The following is a 19,382-nucleotide window of genomic DNA, read 5'->3' on the forward strand; positions in this document are numbered from 1 at the left end:
ATCGTAAAATCGTGTATTACTTTATAAATCGCTTATATATTCACGTGTTTAAACATAATGTTTGGATTAAAATAATCTATCCGAATAAGGTGTTAGAGTATGATCAACGAAACCATGGCCCGAATATGAAGCAAATAATACTAATAATTAAAAAAATTAACAAGCATTCTTAATGGCAATCCATACAAATAAAAAAATACAAACTTCATTTAAACAAATTTTCACTGACACGTCCGAATAACTTTAAAACACGGACACTGAAACGTTTTTCTATTTAGTCTTTTGAATTTTCTCTAAAAGTAATTCCAATCTTCCCGTCATCACAGGTTGCCCCTTTTTAGTCTTCTTACTCAACTTCTTGAATCGATCATTTTTCTTCTTCTTGTACTCCTCCAACTTTTGCATTTTCTCTTTTTTAATTTTTTCTATCTCCTGCTGTTTCTCCTGCTTTTCTTGTTTCACTTTATTGAATTGTTCTTTCGCTTTGTGATACGGATCTTTTTTTACTTTCGTTATAGTCGGAGATTGTTCTGTTTCTTTAACATTCTCCTTTTCAAGTAAATCTGGATGTCGGACATATTTACCGACAGTTTGTGACGCATCTGTTGTGTCTTCGTCAAAAGTTTTGGCTTTATAAGAGCCTATTGTAGGGTCATTTTTAATGTCTTTATGGTATTCTCGTAACAACCTCTTTTTACGTTGTTCCTCCCATTGTTCTAATTTGTACTTCTTACTGTACTTCTTCAGACGGTATGCTTTCTTATCAAACGGTTTTTTTTCTTTGTTGACCTCAAGTCCTTTACGATTTTTATTGAATTCTTCTTGTCTTTTATTTGTGTTTTCTCTTATTTCTTTCTGATTCTTCTGTAGGGTCTGGCCGTTATCCCTCTTCATTTTCATGAAAAACGAGTCTCGCTTTTTTTCCATTTTAATTCAGACCTATAAAGAAATGAAAAAGCGTGTTTAAGGAAAATAAAACTTAAGAAAATGTTATGTAGTAGAAAAAAACAGACTGCCAAACTGATTGCCTATTGAAAGGAGACCAATTGGTTCTGAAATGCTAAGGACAAAACTCCGGATGGTGTTTAAATATTGGACCAAATGGGTTCTGTCATCAACATAAAGTTGCAATTATTGACGTAAAATACATCAAAAACATATATTTTTTAAATAGTCTTCATAAAGACTGAAAAAGAAGCATAATATGTGCATCAGCACCATGTTTAAAAATCAATTAAATATAATCATGTTTTAAAAAAATTATAATAAATACGAATTATATATTTTTTAAGATAAATAATTAGGGCAGTCATGAGGCAGTAGTAGTATGTAGTAAAAAATAAAGAAATAATAAACACGCCTTTTCATTTCTGCTTATTAAATGGTCTATGAAATGTTTATTTTTTATAAAATATAAATAAATACAAAATAGACTATTGTTTTGTACACAATACACATCATAAATGCTTTTTGTCTTTACAATATATTGAAGCATTTTATGTTAAAAGAATAACATAAAAATGTAATATATTATATTATTTTACACACCTAAACATAAAACATATATGATTATGATATGGGTATAACGGCAGGCTGTTTGTTTTTGAAGTTGATCTAGTAGACAACTTTTTAAATTAGAGGTAAGAACATCAAATTGATGGAACGGTTATCTATATAGGATTGGGTAACCTTAGCTTGTTATATTTTTAATAATACACCTAATAAAGAAATAGATTGTGGTCCGACATCTACAATACCTTTTCATTAAACTGGCCTGTCTCTGACTAGTTTGTCAATCCTTAAATTGACCATTAGCCAATAGTGTGTAATATTGGTGGAGGTTTGAGTCACCATTTTAATCAAAGCATAATTATTTAGTTGTCAATATCCACTTGAAATTTTGAAAATTATTGTAGATGAGATACGTCAAAACTACAGATCAACATCTCTATTGGCGATAGGAATTTAAATTGAACTCAATTGTGGTTACAGATAAATTGATCTATTATTATTAAAATGTAACAAATGACGTCATACAAGGGCCCCCGAAACTAAGCAGAGAAGCACCTTATGAGACAATTATTACCTTTTTCATTTGTCAAAATAATAGTTTCTTATGATTTAAGTTTTAGTTTGCGAGTCATATTTCTTGTGTCATAGTCCCATTTCTTAAAAACGATTGTGCAAAAGACTAAACGTCATAATAAGTGTTTCTTTTTTAATTGTTTATTGTGCGGAAAACTGTACATGATTAGAAAAATTTCTTTGTTTTTCAAGTAATTTGAAGAACCTGAGTTCAAAAGTAAACAAATAATATAAAAGTTTGTCTAGACATGTTTTGTTCAATAACTATAATCATCTTTTCTTAAAAACTGTTATTATGATAACAGTTTGTTTTGTGTTTTTAGTTACAAAATAATATAGAAATATTGAAAAACCAAACAAATATTTACACCCATTACTCATTATGATTTATAACCTAAATTGCCTGTGGTTTACTATGTAGATAATAGAAAAAATATCACAAACAAGTTTGTGTATAAACTCGACCAACGTAAATGAGACTTTATGGACACAGTTGTTATGGTTGCAATTTAACATGTTAACCGCCAGACCCTTAGCAGAGGATTTGCCTTCAACAAATTTTATTCACCAGTCAATATTTAAAATAAAAAGAAGTAGAACAAACATTTTTACCCCCAATTTGTGCAGCTGAATACTAAATATAACCCTATGTTTTAATTTAAGAGATAATAGTATAGTTTACACAAAATCTTGTATTGTGATGATAAGGTCGGATAAGGAGCTAAAGGTAACATTTCATAGGTTTGCCCTAAAATTATGAAGAGACAACATTTACAATATAACCACCCACTTGTCACCAGGTAAGTTATAGCCATATGTAATCGGGAATGAGTCCATTACTATATACCTGGGAGTCCAAATTTTAATAAATATTATGTAGGTGTGGTATTTTGATCAGATTATTGAGGATGGAGGAAAAAGGAGCAGATTACTATTTATTTTGTATGCCTTTTTTATTTGATATTTGCGTTCTTTTAATGCCACATGGCTTCCATGTGATAATCTCCAGCAGCATAGATTTAAAATGGATTTCATTACAGTTCAGATTAATTTAACAACTTGTTTTACTTTAGATCCAGATATAGGGGGAAAACAATTGTATTATGGCAAGTGTTAAGTGGAAATAAGTGCTTAGTGAGGGCATTCTCAACAAGCTATTTAGAGTTAACAATATTGCACAATATTTATTAAAATTTTTTGCTAAATCCAAACAAAATGAGTCATGAACATTGGTTAATATAGATTAGTGTCTTTAATAAATGGTTTACCCAAGTGATAATGGTCGAAAATGCATATTTAATCAAGTCCGAACAATTTGCTAGAACATTACTGAACACATTCTGCTTATTACATTCATGTGACGTAAATATCGTCACAGAATACCGAGGTGAATCACTATTCGTACGTTTCGTATTCATAAAGTCTATTGACTGATACCCGTACCTATTTACCCGATATTTCAAGGCAAACTGACGCCACATAACGCTTTTTCAGTCACCAAATACGGTCATTACCAAACCTATGAACTCTCAAACATTGAGAGCATTTATTTTACGGTTTTTCCAAACATATGTTGATTCCGCATGACAATATCTTATGTACACGTAAAATAAAGTTAATAAGGTTATAAAATCATCATCATCATCATCATCAGCCGAGAGACGTCCACTGCTGAACAAAGGCCTCCCCATAGTCCTCCACGTAGAACGACAAGCCGCCACCTGCATCCACTGGCTCCCCGCCACTCTGACGATGTCGTCGGTCCACCTAGTGGGAGGTCTGCCCACGCTGCGTCTTCCGGTCCGCGGTCGCCACTCAGTCACCTTCCTGGCCCAGCGGCCATCAGTCCTCCGAGCGACGTGGCCTGCCCATTGCCACTTCAGCCTGCATATTTTGAGAGCTATGTCTGTAACTCTTGTTCTTTGGCGAATTTCCATATTTCGGATTTTGTCGCGCAAAGATACTCCGAGCATAGCTCTCTCCATCGCGCGCTGGGCGACTCTGAGCCTTTCTAAAAGGCCAGCAGTTAGGGACCATGTCTCGGTACCGTACGTCATCACTGGCAACACACACTGGTTGTACATCCTGGTCTTCAGACACTGCGGGATTTTTGACGAGAAGACTTCATGCAACTTCCCAAATGCTGCCCATCCGAGTTGGATTCTTCGGGCGACCTCTTTCTCGAAGTTGGACCTACCTAGCTGGATGATCTGACCCAGGTATGTGTAGTGGTCTACAACTTCGAGTATATCGTTCCCAACGACAACCGGTATAGGTGCAACATGGACATTTGACATGATTTTCGTCTTGTCCATGTTCATTTTAAGGCCCACCTGTTGGGAAACGGTATTGAGGTCGCTGAGCATGGTGTTCAGCTCTTCCAGCGACTCTGCCATTACGACTATGTCATCGGCGAAACGGAGATGAGTGATGTATTCGCCATTAATGTTGATGCCGCGTCCGCTCCAGTCCAAGAGCTTAAAAACGTCCTCCAGTGCGTTCGTGAATAGTTTCGGAGATATAACGTCTCCCTGTCTCACGCCCTTCCGCAACTGGATTGGCCTCGTAGTCTCTTCCTGGAGTCGGATGCGCATGGTGGCGTTGTTATACAAACACTTCAAAACCTCGATGTATCTATAGTCGATGTGGCACCGCTGGAGAGACTGCAGCACCGCCCAGGTTTCGATTGAATCGAAGGCTTTCTCATAGTCCACAAACGCCAAGCATAGTGGCAAGTTATACTCCTCGGTCTTCTGTATAACCTGCCGCAGCGTATGAATGTGGTCTATGGTACTGAAACCTTTTCGGAATCCGGCTTGTTCGGGAGGCTGGAAGTCATCAAGCCTGCGTTCGAGACGGTTCGTGATGACCCTCGAAAACAGCTTATACACATGGCTCAGAAGTGAGATAGGTCTGTAGTTCTTTAGCAGACAGTTGTCGCCTTTTTTAAAGAACAGAACCACCACACTCCGTTGCCATGCTGCCGGCGTGGTTCCCTCGAGTATGACGGAATTGAATAGCTTCTGGAGGACTAAAAGTATCGGTTTTCCACCCGCTCGCAGAAGTTCCGACGTGATTCCGTCATCGCCCGGCGCCTTGTTGTTTTTAAGCTGTTTGAGAGCCATCCTAATCTCGTACAGGCTGATGTCTGGGATATCCTCAGTGTAGTGCCGCGTCAGTTTAGCTCTTGGGTCCCGAGCTGTACCGACGATGGGATGCCGTGTTGAGGTGTATAACTGTCCGTAAAACCTCTCGAGCTCTCCGAGGATCTCGGACTTCGACGAGATGACGCTGCCATCCTCGGTCTTCAGCCTCGTCATTTGGCTTTGCCCAACAGACGAATTCTTTGCGAAGACTTTTGAGCCCTTGTTTCGCTCAATTAAGTCTCTGACTCTTGCGGCGTTATAGGCCCGCAGGTCACGTCGCATGTATTTCGAGATTCGTCTATTGAGCTTGCCGTATTCAGACATATCGTCTGAAGACTGCAGCCTCATCTCGCTACGATCCTTAAGAAGTTTTAAGGTTCCGTCGGAGAGCTTTTGGGGCCTGTTTCGGCGGGGGTCTTGAAGAAGTCTGACCCCACTGCTCGGACAGTTTCCACCAACCCATTATTTATCTCGTCCACGTTTCCACAATCAGCTAGACACTGGAAGCGATTTTGCAGTTGGAGTTGGAACTGCTCGGGGTTTTGGATCTGGGCACGTCCAGGGCGGAGCGTGGACTTCACCAGGCGTGACCGCTCTAGTTTTACATTGATGTTCAGTGTGCCCCTGACAATACGGTGATCGCTACCGGTTTTCACCTTCGCTATCACAGAGACATCACTGAATATACGTCTTTCGGTCGCCATGATGAAGTCGATCTCATTTTTGGTAGAACCATCAGGGCTTATCCATGTCCACTTCTTGGCCGGTCGCTTCTGGAAGAAGGAGTTCATCAAATAGAGTCTCTCCCTCTCCATAAAGTCGACCAGCCGCTGGCCCCGATGGTTTCGCTGCCCATATCCAAATGGCCCTATTCTCAACTCATCGCTATTCCGTGTGCCCACCTTTGCATTGAAATCCCCCATCACAACGGTGAAGTGTGTTTCGGAGGAGTGTATGGCTTTTGAAATTTCCTCATACAGAGCCTCTACTTCGTCGTCACAATGTGTCGAGGTCGGCGCATATACCTGTATGACCTTCAGCGAATACCGGTTAGATATTCTGAGTATAAGGTACGCTACCCTGTTCGACACACTGTCGACCTCACACACGTTGTTGACGAGAGACTTGCGGACGAGAAATCCGACACCACCCTGGGATTTACGGTCTCCTTCCCGGAAGAAGAGCAAGTTGCCGGAATCTAGGATTATCGTATCCTGACCCTCTCTTCGGATTTCAGATAGTCCCAAGATGTCCCACCGCATTTTGCTCAATTCTTCCTCCAGCTCGACAATCTTCTCATCAGTCCGCAGTGTGCGGATGTTGTGCGTTGCCAGGGCCAAAGTTCGTCGGGGGTGGTAGCGCTTTCTCTGCCGGGGATTCTTAGCACCCCCTGCTCCGCCGTTACCTGATCCGCTACCTAGATCAGGAATAGCGGAGCTGCCGGGGACTGGGGGCCGTATAATTATGTTGTCGCTCATAGTGAAAAGGATGGGGGGGGGTTGCCATAATCCCCACGCTTGGCAGGCGGCTTGGGGATCGCAGTTAGGTCACCGATAAATTTTGAGAATGCTGCTGCCCATTCCTCGGTGGCTGGTCGCAGTTTTAGGACGTACCCGGGTCCATTATCCCATTCATTATATTGAAGATAACAACAAGGAAATAGGGACTAGGTAGGTAATCGTAGTAGTTACTATTAATTGGCTAATGCTAAAGTGTAAGCGATAAGATTTGTACTTGAGGGCCACAGTTTATCGCAATGGTCAAATTAATACATTTGTTTAAATTGTTTAAAGAAAAATCCTCGAGTCTGTGAATAAAATATGGAGAACGAAATTCTGTATTTATGTTTAAACCCTGCCGCTTCATTGTATTGCAATGCCATCTATAAAACGTAAAAGACATCTAAAAAATGACAACTCTACTATCTCTTCTGTTAGTTCAAACAATTTTCACAGATGTCACTAACATCGCCATATACGTTCCAAAATGCTCAAAGATTTCTGAGAGAGTTTGAAATATATCACACTTTTAAAAAGAATTACCGATAAAATAAGAGAAATTTGTCATAAGATAATGCATAAATTAATTTAATATTAAAATATAATTAGAAGGTTTATCAGGTACTAATTTAAAATATGATGAAATAAAGAAGAAAACTCACCAAAATAAGCCACCCACTGGGTAGGCTTTGAATTATCGGCGGAATCTTGATTGTTTAATTGCACTTGGCACAAAAAAACTTAACCACGGTTATAGATTTTATATCACGGTATTTCGTGTGAAAAACTTTACCGAGCATGCCCTAATGTGATTTTTTTGATTAATTTTCATAAGAAACGAAATCGACGTTTCGCAAAAATGTCACGGAAGGAGCGAGAAAGGGAAGGAAACGTGCAAATCTGCTACGCCATCTACTTCTGGCTGTCACTTCGCAGTCCGTATTGATCGATCCGTAGAACGGAGCATGCGCTCTAGTTTTTAAAATAAATTTGTACCTGATAAACCTTCTAATTATATTTTAATATTAAATTAATTTATGCATTATCTCATGACAATTTTCTCTTATTTTATTGGTAATTCTTTTTAAAAGTGTGATATTTTTCAAACTCTCTCAGAATTCTTTGAGCATTTTGGAACGTATATGGCGATGTTAGTGACATCTGTGAAAATTGTTTGAACTAACAGAAGAGTTGTCATTTTTTAGATGTCTTTTACGTTTTATAGATGGCATTGCAATACAATGAAGCGGCAGGGTTTAAAAATAAATACAGAATTTCGTTCTCCATAATTTATTCACAGACTCGAGGATTTTTCTTTAAACAATTTAAACAAATGTATTAATTTGACCATTGCGATAAACTGTGGTCCTCAAGTACAAATTTATTTTAATGTTATCGCTTACACTTCAGCGTTAGCCAATTAATAGTAACTACTACGATTACCTAGTCCCTATTTCCTTGTTGTTATCTTTAATATAATGAATGGGATAAGGGCAAGGACACGTAACTGTGTTATTTTTGTACTAAATAGCAGTAGTTACCCTAGTAACTCCGCAAAATATTTTTTGGAAACAACATTTTTGTTGATTTTATGTACCTAATAATCTTAGTAAATTGACACATTGACTTGACTTAACAAGAGCTCTATACAGATGAATACACTCATCTATTTAACATATAAAGGTCTTTTATAGCACTAGAACATAATTAAATAAGGATATAATTACTACAAAAGATAGAAAGTGAGGTAAAATAATTAGAATGTGTCAGTCGCTGGCATGTCAACGTTCGCGAGACCGCGTTATTTACGCGTATTGAATTACGGCAGTGCCCTGCCGGTACAGGCGCGCACTGAAGTCATAGAGCAAGGAAGTTGTCACTAAGGACAAATTATACCTACATTATTTTTTAATGTACACTTTTTGAAAGCAATAATTACGGTTTTAATTCTTTTATAAATATTCTATGGTGAGCGTGTCAAATGAAGGGTGCCTTTTTTGAGGTGGGAAAAATCATCCTATGACTTCTCGCGCCTTAGATGAGGCGAGAGGGAGTGTCAGGCTTTTATTGTCTTAAAACTACCCCGTTCCTTCTCTTGCTTTGCCTACGCTTAGGATTTCCTCTTAATTCTAACTAATATTATAAATGGAAAAGTGTATTTCTTTGTTTATCTTTTTCATAATATGCTGTGATTTATTTGTGATTGGCGATAGTTATTCAGAAGAAGTGGAGAGTGATTTAGGTTATAACTATTCTTATTTCTTTTAACCACACCGGTGAAGCCGCGGATAAAGGTAACTTTACGGTTTAGAATTAATTTAGTTAATGAGTTTATGCTTTCTCCTGTCCATGCTGTTGTTCATCATGGACTACTTAATTTACGAGTCCATGCTCCCCATCCGTCCAAAGGTTATGAGTTTGTTTTATAAGATCGACTTGTGTGTGTCAACATTCTACTTTCTATGGCTATATACAGATATAAATACTTATCCTACTGACAAAGCTTATAAATGTGTATGGATGTTTGTTATTCTTTAGCGTAAAAACCGCAGAACAGTACCGTACAGTTAGTTATCTTTTTACACAGCCAAGAATGTAGTAGCTTAGTTGCTAGGTAAAAATTCCACGTATTTTTATCACACGACTGCATAAATTAAATAGCCTCGCATAGCGCCAGTGCCAGACAGCGGTCAAATCAGTTTTTGTAATTATTATTAGTTAATTACATAGCTATTACAAACTATTATCTCAATATTCTTGAGATGAAATGTGTCATCTCATTACCTACAGCATAAAATAACATTGATCACGTTTTTTATTCTTCGAAGGGGGAGGCAGAGGTTCTCTTATACAACTTTACATACAAAACTGTTGTGGTTCTTTCCTCAAAAGGCCACTACAGAATCAACTTGCACGGTTCTCCCACATCTTTATTTGATTTGCCTGGACTTTAAAAGAGACTATGAACTCTGAGTTTGTTTCGGCATTTCTTTTCAGAGTAGTCCGATAAGAAATGCCGGCCTCATCTAGTTGTTTAAGAGAGAGAAGATTGACGTGTAAATGAGTTACATTGTAACCTATTTGCAAAAATAAATATCATTTATCATCATTTATTTATCATTTACATGTGTGTTACGTGCCCCAGTACATAACATTACTGGTGAAATCTGGGGTGTAGGCTCAGCTCGCCCCTTGGATCTCGCCCCTGATTGCCTAAGTGCATCAGCTCGCCCCTTAAATTATTAGATACTCCAACTCGCCCCCGATTGTTGGTTAGTTAAAAGTACTGTCAGCACTCTAAGTTTATAAAATATTTAAATGAATATTTTTTCCTAAAACTTCAATAATGCCTTGGGATTTAATAGTGAAAATTGAAATAAAACTGCATTTGGAGTTAAAAAAGTGTAATATATATAATGTAAATCACGCATACTAATCTTTTCAATGTTTGAATAACCATAAAAAAGAAATTACAAGAGCGGTGCTTCTAACTGGCATTGTATTAACAGGCCTACTTGTAAAGGTACACTTATCATTACTGGTGAAACAATTTTAAAAGAAACACGACATTCATGTATTCCAAATTTTGAACAAACTGAAATCAAAAGTATTATAAATACTTGTAAAAATAAGATTAATTTGTGTAAAGTGAAATATTGACATATAAAGAAAAAGGATACGATTTTTTAGTTAAATTTCAAATGGAATGCCGCAAGGGGCGAGTCGATGCATCAAAATAATTATTTAATTGTTAAATTTTTCACTCGCCCCGTAAGGGTTTTCGTAAGGGGCGAACCACAACTCCAAATTAATAAAAACGGGGCGAGTGGAACATTTTAATCGGAAGGGGCAAGATCCAGGGGGCGAGCTGATACTACACCAAATCTGGGTAACAGGAGATGAACTATTTACTGAGTAAAATATATTATGAATGCTGTTGATTCTTTCTAAATAAATCTTGATTATTTGATCTTCGTATTATTAGTTCATCCGTGATCATGGCGCGTGATGGCGCTTGCAACAGTGCCGAAATATCGGAAACTCACAGCCCTGGTAAACCCGCTAGGTAGCTCGCAGCTCCGGATCAGATTGGGCAAAGAGTACGGAAGACATCGAGCAACACCACAATACTTTGATTTACTTCTTCGTCATTGAAGACATATTGACCATTGAGCCAGTGACCAAATGATTAATGATTCCAGTTATGTCATTAATTTCATATAATAAGCGAGCCTGTTGCATCAATTAACGTAAAACAAATGTTTTACAAATGATTATTTAAATGTATAGGCATTTATAGGCAAAATAATTAATGACTAGAAAAATGCATGAGGCAGACCGTGTCATTTAAAACAGACCTATTTATATTATATCTATTTTATTATATTTTATTACAATGATATCGTAAGCGCAACGACTTTCCGAAGGTCGTCCGGACTTCAGTTCTAAGTTGATAGAATTAAAATAATAATTCATTTGTCGAACACGTATCGCATCGAGTGTGTGTGTCATAACATAAAAAATATTAAGTGCATACCTGTTGTGCAAAGTGTTGAATTTTTTTTTTAATTTTATTGCAAAATGAAATAGTGTGGTGTTGTGTTAAACGTGAACCTCGGAAGTGAGGTTTGTATGAAGCTTTATAATTAATAGAAATTAATTTGATAAAATTGTGACATAATATTCATTTTACATATTATGTCATAAAACAGCTTCTGAATAAAACATTGTGCAATGCTATCACAACAAAAAATGACCACGCTACATATAAAATAAACAAAAAATAAATGAAAATAATGAAACGTTAACAATTTTGTCCTCGATTGTACTAAGCCCGTACAACTTGCCCAATTGATGCGGCCAGTCTTATTGGCTTTACGCACTGGACACTGTCCGTGCAGTGTTCTATATTTGAAATTAGAATACCAAGTTTGTCTATAGCATTAAAAATGAATAGAAGTTAAACAAAAGAGTATTTTAAAGTGAAATTAAAAAAGTAGTTTAGTTAGTGGTCTAATTAGTGTTTATCGTTAGGAAATGAACCCTTAGAAATGTTTGATGTGGTTTTTTATCAAGTGATTTAGTTATAAACTGCTACCATAATAAGAATTAACTAAATAAACTGAATGTGAAAGACACTGAAAGTATTTACGGTAAGATTTTTATATCTTCATCTATTAATTATTGAAAAATATGTAGATATTTTAAGACTGACTGCCAACAAAAATCTGTTGAAGGCAAATCCTCCGCTAGCGCCGGTCTTTTTTGCACCCCATGGCGTTTAATATGTTAATTACCTATATGAGTGCGAAGTTGATTGATGATTGCGAATTCTATTAGAGTATATAGGCATATAACCTACTAGGTACATTAGCTGTGGTAGGCCGGTAATGCGGATCCACGCGACACACAATGTATTTTCTATTGTGTCTCCTATACCGCCGCTAGTCAAGTGGATAAGGGACTAATAAATAACGCTTATTTATGCCCGGCCGGGGCTACGGACGACCTTGTGGGTTACCGGGACTCCGGTTCGAAGTAGGAGTAGGAACGGGGTGGTATTTAGACAGAGTCTGACACTAAATTCTAAATTTCACCTCACGGCGTGGACGGGAGAATTTTGTAATCGAGAAATCTGAAATCGATTTTTATGGAATCGATTCTGAAAAATGATGAAGTTGCACCGATATACCTACACTATTTATACACATAAGTACACTTACTTTTACAAAGGTCACAAGTTTGGAATCTTGGCGCCACCGCTTCAAATGAATTTTAACAGATTCCACCTAATTGACGGAAAATAATATTTTTATAAATTAAATATGATTGGCAGCTGTTTCTTCGCAAGGTTATCATTTAACTGACTGACTACTTTTTCAAGTAAATAGGTACCTACCTAATTGAAGAACCCTTAACGCTACCCTTTCATGACTACAGAAAACCCGTTTCAAACCAGATTAAACTGGACTAGTAACGTGACTGTGGCATTTAGATATAGATATAGATCCAAAAGGAAACTGGTTATAATATAATTATAGAAATTAAAAAATGTATATACGTCTCATTATGCGTGCTTAGTTTAAGGTCAGGTCTTGTTATTTTAAACCATTATTACCGATTTACCTGCGAATAGATTCGCACGGTTCTCACGTAAAAGACTGTTACATTATCTAATAGAATAGGTGAAGAGTTCCAAGCCTTTTCGGTCTTCATTTTGGTGAGTAGGTATCCAAAGAAATGGGCTACCCCTTACAGTGGATGTGGGATAAAACAACATTTGGAACAGGGTGATTTATAGTCAGTAAGAGTTTGACACTCTCTCGTTTCATCCACGGGAGAAGTCATTTGATGTTTTCCATACTTATGAAAAAGGGGAATGGTACACACAAGTTGATTCCTTTAAGTACTTTTTCATGATTGTATCTCCTTTTTTTGAGGGGCGAAAATCATCCAATGACATTTTCCATATTGAGTGTAGTGAGAGAGTGTTCGACTTTTACTGACTAAAAACCACCCCGTTCATTCTCCTGTTTTGATTGAGCCGGAACCCTGGTAACCCGTTAGGTAGTCTGCCATTTCAGATCGGGATCAGGTATTGTATCATCTGACACTGCTTCAAGGCTCCCCCACACAGGCGCATTATTATCAGACGCATGTGTTATGCGATAGTGCGTCCCGATTCCTTCCTAGCCCAGGGCGGGAGATGTCATTGGATGATTTTCCCCTTTAAAAAAAACTTAATTACTAAGACCAACGACATGAACAGACACATTAGGAGATACTTAACGTTCAAGAAGGTGTTACCTACCTTATTCCTTTTAAACAGTCGGCATCACATCTGTAACTTCTCTGGTGTTGCTGGGCGGTGTCATCAGGTGATCCATCTTGTTCGCCGTCCTATACAAAATATTTTTCTTTTGTTTTCAGTAAACCGGTTCGCAATGAAGTTGCCCTCTTTCTTAGAAAACATACCGGGGCTCGGGTACAGCAAGCCCACGACACTGGTGACGAGACATGAAGACTACACGGTGGGAGAAACGACTGGAGGCCTAAGTGTCCTGTTCACAATACTATGCATAGTGGACCTGTTTGGAGTATTCCCCGTGATAACCCTGCCTAAAAGTGTTATATCTTGTGGTAAGTGGAAAAATATTACCTAAGCTAGGTTTACAATAGAAAAAGTAAATAAAAAGGACGTTATTATTTCTGTACCATTTTGTATGATATTTAACAAAATCGATGTGGGACCATTCTCACGTTGTGCTTCACCATGCGGTTGAGGTTATGTAGTTACTGGAAGGCCACAACCCGCTTAGGCCGGCAACGCATATGTACACCGGTACCTTTTGGTCTATGGGTAACGCTAATCACTTTTAGTATCAGGGAATCTATCATCTGGTTGACCACCTATCAAAAAAATGCAATACAACGTCACGCCTTTTATCCCCGAAGGGGTAGGCAGAGGTGCACATTACGAGACGTAATGCCGCTATACAGTGTACACCCACTTTTCACCATTTGTGTTATAAGTCCCATGTAATAGGGAATAAGCCTTTTGCCATATACTGGCCACAATTCCAGACTCAAAAACCGAAAAAAGCAGTAATACTTTGCCCGACCCGGGATCCAAGCCTGAGAAACTTTATCCGGCAGTCGCACTTGCGACCATTCGACCAACGAGGCAGACCCATAGAAAAACAAAATGTCGTCAAAATCATTGAGGCAGTTAGATTTATCCATGTAGTGAAGTGAAGTAAAAACTCTTGTAATTATTTCCAGGTATATACGGATTACCACTGGTTTTGTCCGTCTTTGGCTTGCAGCTGTACACGGCAGTTTTACTTGGCAAGAGCTGGTTACTCGCACAGAAGATCACCCCAGACATTAAAGAAAAGAATAGGTGAGACAGATAGCTTTAGTCGTTAGGTATCAAAATATCGTTATACCAACGTTAGAAACGAACGATACTAGACTGGACATTCCACGGAGATGTTTTTTATAACTTACTAGCAAACCCGGCGTTGTGTACTAGTTAACTCCGTTTCGCCACCAATGATGTTTCGCTCTTGAATTTTTCGGAATTTTCTTTGCTATATACCTCACGGAGCCCGAGACCTTTCCGATGAATGCAAAACGGTGGAAATCGGTTCGTGCGTTCTGGAGTTATAGCGCCAGGAAGGAAAATCTGACTTATTTTTATAACTGAACTATCATAATCTTAACTCGTATTAATTGAATGCGGTTGTTGCTACTGTGTATGTTAAAGTAAAGTTCTAAATGGACCATCATGACCAACCATATGACCATAGGAGAAAGAGACTATAAAATTATTTAAATGATTATCTAAAAAGATAACAAAAAATACCTTCTATTTCCACCATAAAAGTGGCTGCAGAGCTGAAACATAGGTTTCTACTTGGCAAGAGTTCACTGATCATTTAGTTGAGAATTTTGTAAACAATAACTGACAAATACTTTCTCAACACCCAGATTTCCATATGCGGCGGTAGCAGAGCTAGCATTTGGCGCGCCAGCAAAGAGGCTGGTAACCTTCCTCATTGATGCTGCCGTCTTCGGTTCAGGAGTTCCTAATTTCATTATCGGTAAGTTTAGTACTAAAATTGACGTGTAGTGAACTGGCAACAGCAAAGTACAATGCATTTGTCATCATCCCTATTCACTAGTGCTCTCTGAAGAACCTGAAACCCTGCAACCAGCTTGTATAGCGTAGATATTATGACATGTAATGGGAGGCTCTAGTGTTGGACTTCATCAATCTGATGATGATGTGGGAGAGACATGCATCGGCAGGAATGGGCCGGCTCGACCGGAGTGATACCACAGCCACACAGAAAACCGACGTAAAGTTGCGTTGTGAGGGTGAGGTTACCGTAGGCCCAATTACCCCCTTCCCAATCCCTGATTATCCAAATAAAATTTATAACACCCAAATGGCCGCAACGCATTTGTAACGCCATTGGTGTTTCGGATGTCCACGTGTGACGGCGTTGGCTTACAATCAGGTGATCCGTACGCTTGTTTACCGGCTTATTTTATACCATAAAAAATACGCTTGACATCCCTGTCTACCCTATTTTACTAGGTTTTTGGTAGTAGACTTACTGATCGTTTACTATAGTCCAGACTACAGGCATTTTATGTGTGGTTAGCCATTATCTCCACGCTTGACAAACTGAATCGTAGTGAATCGGAGGTTTAGGTTTATCGGAGGAAACTGCTGCTGTCCCATCGAAAGAGTAGATGGAGACCATATATTTTACTTCGCCGTCGAGAGACCCCATTTTACTAGCATGAGTTATTCTAAGCTATATTCTGTTCAGCTTCACAGACGCTGCAGATATTCTGGTGGAAGATATCTGGCGGTGAGATCGGCATCACGTATTGTGTCTGGATGGTCATCCTGGGCTTGTTGCTCTGCCCTGTCATGTGGCTGGGCTCGCCCAAAGATATGAAGTAAGTACTTGACTTAAATACGTCTCAATTAATTATTATGTTATCGGCTTACTAGTGACTGTTTGACGAGGAACTTGACGAGTTTCAAGCCATGCTAGAGGCTCATATTCTTAAGGAGCATTCCGTGACAATCATCGCGTCGTGAGTCGAAGCTGATAACATAATAATTTATTTAGTATGTCTCACTTAGTATTATAAATACGTATCTTTATTTCCAAATCTAATTCTTTTTCCCAATTGCATATAAATAATTTACCTGATTGTACACACACCATATCTTGGAGTATTAAAGCACCTATAAAGCGTCTTATGGGATACAATTTTTATGCAAAGCAAACTCTTAAAATTGCGTCTTTTGCAGATCAATAGCGATAACTTCAGTGATAATTGTAACCACAGTGGCAATAACTACGTGGACTTGTATCCTGCGAGACGACACCTCCCCAATGCCAATGTCTAACGTGGTAGACTTACAACCGCAACTACAGGACTTCCTAATAGCATACGGCATACTCGCATTTCAGGTAAGACCGTATCCAGTATAATTTAATAGTGACCAAGCCCGAGTGAATGACTGAGTTCTTTAACAAACCCGATTTATTTAAACTGCTACGTCTAAACCGTTTGTTTGTCAAACACCTTTTAAGACAAACTCTTATGTAGAGCAAGCACACACACACACATGATATTCTTTTCTTATGAGATAGGGTGACAAACCAATAGACGGATATCCGATGGTAAGTAAGAAGCCCCCATGAACACTCGCAACACCAGAGATACATCTGCGTTGTCGGCCCTTTGGGGCTCAGGGATTTGAGTATTAGTCCTCCGGTAACCTTACTCACAAAGCGAAACGCATGCGTTATTTCACGCCGGCTTTCTATGAGGCCGTAGTATCACTTTAGTCGAGCTGGTTTAGCATGGCTCCGGAGCTGCGGACTATCTAGCGGGATTACCGGGCCTCTGGCTCGAAGGGCAGAAAAAGGAACGGGGTGGTTTTTAGTCGTTTCACGTGATATTTTAAAGGGTGTTTTGTTTTTAGTTTGACATCCACCCAATGTTGTTGACGCTGCAAGTGGATATGAAGGACAGTAAGAAGATCAATGCTGCAGTGCTGGGGGGTTTCGGGATCACTGGCTGCATGTTCGCGATCACCACCGTCCTCTCCGCCTTCCGATATGGAACAGATCTTGACAACAATATATTGCAGAGTAAGTAACTTTCAAGTTTTCTCCATGAGATACAATATAGCATGAAATTTTTTATGCGTATTTATGGGACAAGTGAAATGGTCACCTGATGTTAAAGGATTTGCGCCGCCTATGGACAATTGCACCACCAGAGGAGTTACGAGTGCCTTATCGGCAATTTGGGAGAAAGGGGATTGGTCCACCAGATAACCTCTCTCGTTCGTGTTTCTACCCTTCTTGTGCAGAGGACTATCACGCCCACAGCAGTCCAGTGAACTATCATTTGAGTCGAAGAAATTCTGTTGTAATAAATTATATTATTTCGTGCAGGTATTCCGTCCTCAATACCGCTGTATCTGATGTCACTGCTGGTGACTCTTCAGCTGTGCCTGTCAAGCGCTGTCAGTCACTCGGCGCTGTTCCAACATATTGAAGACTTAATGAAGATTCCTAGAGGTAAGGCATTTAGGTATATCTTGCTTTGGTACGCACACTATCTCGTCATGTTTGTGATTTAAACAGACCATAAAGGTACGATTTTTGTTACAGATTTCTGCTTTCAACGCTGCCTAATAAGATCGAGTATCGTAGCTTTAGCAGTAATTCTAGCAGAATCAGTGCCTCGATTCGATTTAGTGATGGGTCTCGTAGGTTCCACACTCACCGGTCCGTTAATGTTCATCTGTCCTCCCGTATTCTTCCTCAAACTATGCTACATGAAGTCCAAAATTTCTCCAAAACATAATCCTTTTCATAAAATACTAGAGAAACAAAACGGAGCTCAAAATGGTAGCTCACAAAATGGCGACACTAAAGGTGACAGTTTACAAAATGGCGACAGTAAAAATGACAGTTCTCAAGATTTTCAAAATGGCGATCTGTCAAAAAGCCCGCTAATTTCTGTGGGGTCATCGACCAAGTACAAAACGTTCACAGATTATGCTATAGAAATAATGAAGGAAGAGGATGAATACGCTATCAAATGGTACGATGTTGTTTTAGCTTTAATTGTGATGACGATTGGCATTGTAGCGACAATAGTAGCGACTTATTCGAGTTGGGCGAACTCCATAGCTTATGCCACATTTAGTCCACCATGTTTGATGAACGCTACAGAAGCTGCCAGAAGCTTTTTGCAGTTACCTATGGCTGTATGAAAATCAATAAAGACTACGACGATAAAGAAGTATTGAAATTTTCACTTCTCCAGTATTTTGGTCATATTTTTTTTCCATTGATAAGTAAAATATTGAAGAATAACAAGTTGCCATTTTAATCATGAGTCTCGCTAATAAATGAAATTTTGAGATACTACCACTGAGGTATAAGGTTATATTAGAAATGGTTTGACATTAGCGAATATTCTATTGGTCTATAATCTATAGTAGCACATTGAGTCGCACGGAAGCCATTATTGTTTACGAATAAATAAAATTAAAATGTGTTTAGTACGTGTAATCAAAATACACATCATCTAAAGCAAGATTTAAGTAAACAGTTTTGCGTCAATTACTTGTAAATAGTAAGTAAGAACGAGGTACAATACTCATTAGAATAAATTGAAAAAATAAAAACGACTTAATAAATTGAATTGTCTTTTATTCAACATTACAATCACAATACATAACTAGTAATTAATTACAACATTTTCTCAGTCATTCAGTTAAAAGTTCAATTTTAAATATTATAGGAACAACCAAAACGAACGACTCTATTCTGTACATTAATTTGTTTCAAAAACAGAGATATGATAACCTCTCTTCTTTAGAAGTCGGTTAAAAATAGATATATTACAAGAGTTACACTCGATAAATAACAATTTTAACAAAAATGTATCTATTTTAAGTACATGTTTTTCCTATAATTTTATTATAACTTTCGTAAGACATACTAAATTAATTATTATGTTATCGGCTTACTCACGTAACTATTTTTCAGTAGCAGTGTGACAATCCCCGCGTCGTGTGCTCATTAATATGAGCCTC

General features: G+C 38.2%; 3 protein-coding genes across 4 annotated transcripts in view; 1 reads left to right on the forward strand and 2 right to left on the reverse strand.

Annotated features, from left to right (window-relative positions):
- Positions 1–7,649, reverse strand: part of LOC118277094 (ornithine decarboxylase 1) — a 34,522-nt gene extending 26,873 nt beyond the window's left edge. Inside the window, exon 1 of the mRNA XM_035595767.2 lies at positions 7,393–7,649. The gene's annotated coding sequence lies outside the window, so the exon portion shown is untranslated. The remainder of the gene's footprint in view (positions 1–7,392) is intronic.
- Positions 271–927, reverse strand: LOC118277291 (thyroid transcription factor 1-associated protein 26 homolog). The gene has a single exon (XM_035596015.2). It carries the CDS (start codon positions 925–927, stop codon positions 271–273), a length of 657 nt encoding a protein of 218 aa, XP_035451908.2.
- A 3,538-nt stretch (positions 7,650–11,187) lies between the features above and the next one.
- Positions 11,188–18,988, forward strand: LOC118277379 (probable sodium-coupled neutral amino acid transporter 6). Of its 2 annotated transcripts, none has more exons than XM_035596146.2 (9): positions 11,188–11,356; positions 13,661–13,870; positions 14,513–14,633; positions 15,224–15,336; positions 16,075–16,207; positions 16,569–16,731; positions 17,250–17,418; positions 17,728–17,853; positions 17,947–18,988. In XM_035596146.2, exons 2-9 carry the CDS (start codon positions 13,675–13,677, stop codon positions 18,552–18,554), a joined length of 1,629 nt encoding a protein of 542 aa, XP_035452039.2. In that variant the 5' UTR covers positions 11,188–11,356; positions 13,661–13,674; the 3' UTR covers positions 18,555–18,988. The 2 variants fall into 2 exon arrangements, with proteins under 2 accessions (XP_035452039.2, XP_035452040.2); XM_035596147.2 differs by lacking the exon at positions 11,188–11,356 and adding an exon at positions 11,580–11,883.
- The last annotated feature ends 394 nt before the right edge of the window (positions 18,989–19,382 follow it).

The sequence above is a fragment of the Spodoptera frugiperda genome, chromosome 10 (genome assembly GCF_023101765.2).
Source record: "Spodoptera frugiperda isolate SF20-4 chromosome 10, AGI-APGP_CSIRO_Sfru_2.0, whole genome shotgun sequence".
Classification (NCBI taxonomy): domain Eukaryota; kingdom Metazoa; phylum Arthropoda; class Insecta; order Lepidoptera; family Noctuidae; genus Spodoptera; species Spodoptera frugiperda.

Excerpts from the sequence above, each read along its gene's own strand:
- LOC118277291 (XM_035596015.2), bottom strand. The coding sequence starts at position 927 with ATGGAAAAAAAGCGAGACTCGTTTTTCATGAAAATGAAGAGGGATAAC.
- LOC118277379 (XM_035596146.2), top strand. The coding sequence starts at position 13,675 with ATGAAGTTGCCCTCTTTCTTAGAAAACATACCGGGGCTCGGGTACAGC. Across the intron at positions 14,634-15,223 it reads GACATTAAAGAAAAGAATAG|ATTTCCATATGCGGCGGTAG; the intron begins GTGAGACAGATA and ends CTCAACACCCAG. Across the intron at positions 17,419-17,727 it reads TGACAACAATATATTGCAGA|GTATTCCGTCCTCAATACCG; the intron begins GTAAGTAACTTT and ends TATTTCGTGCAG.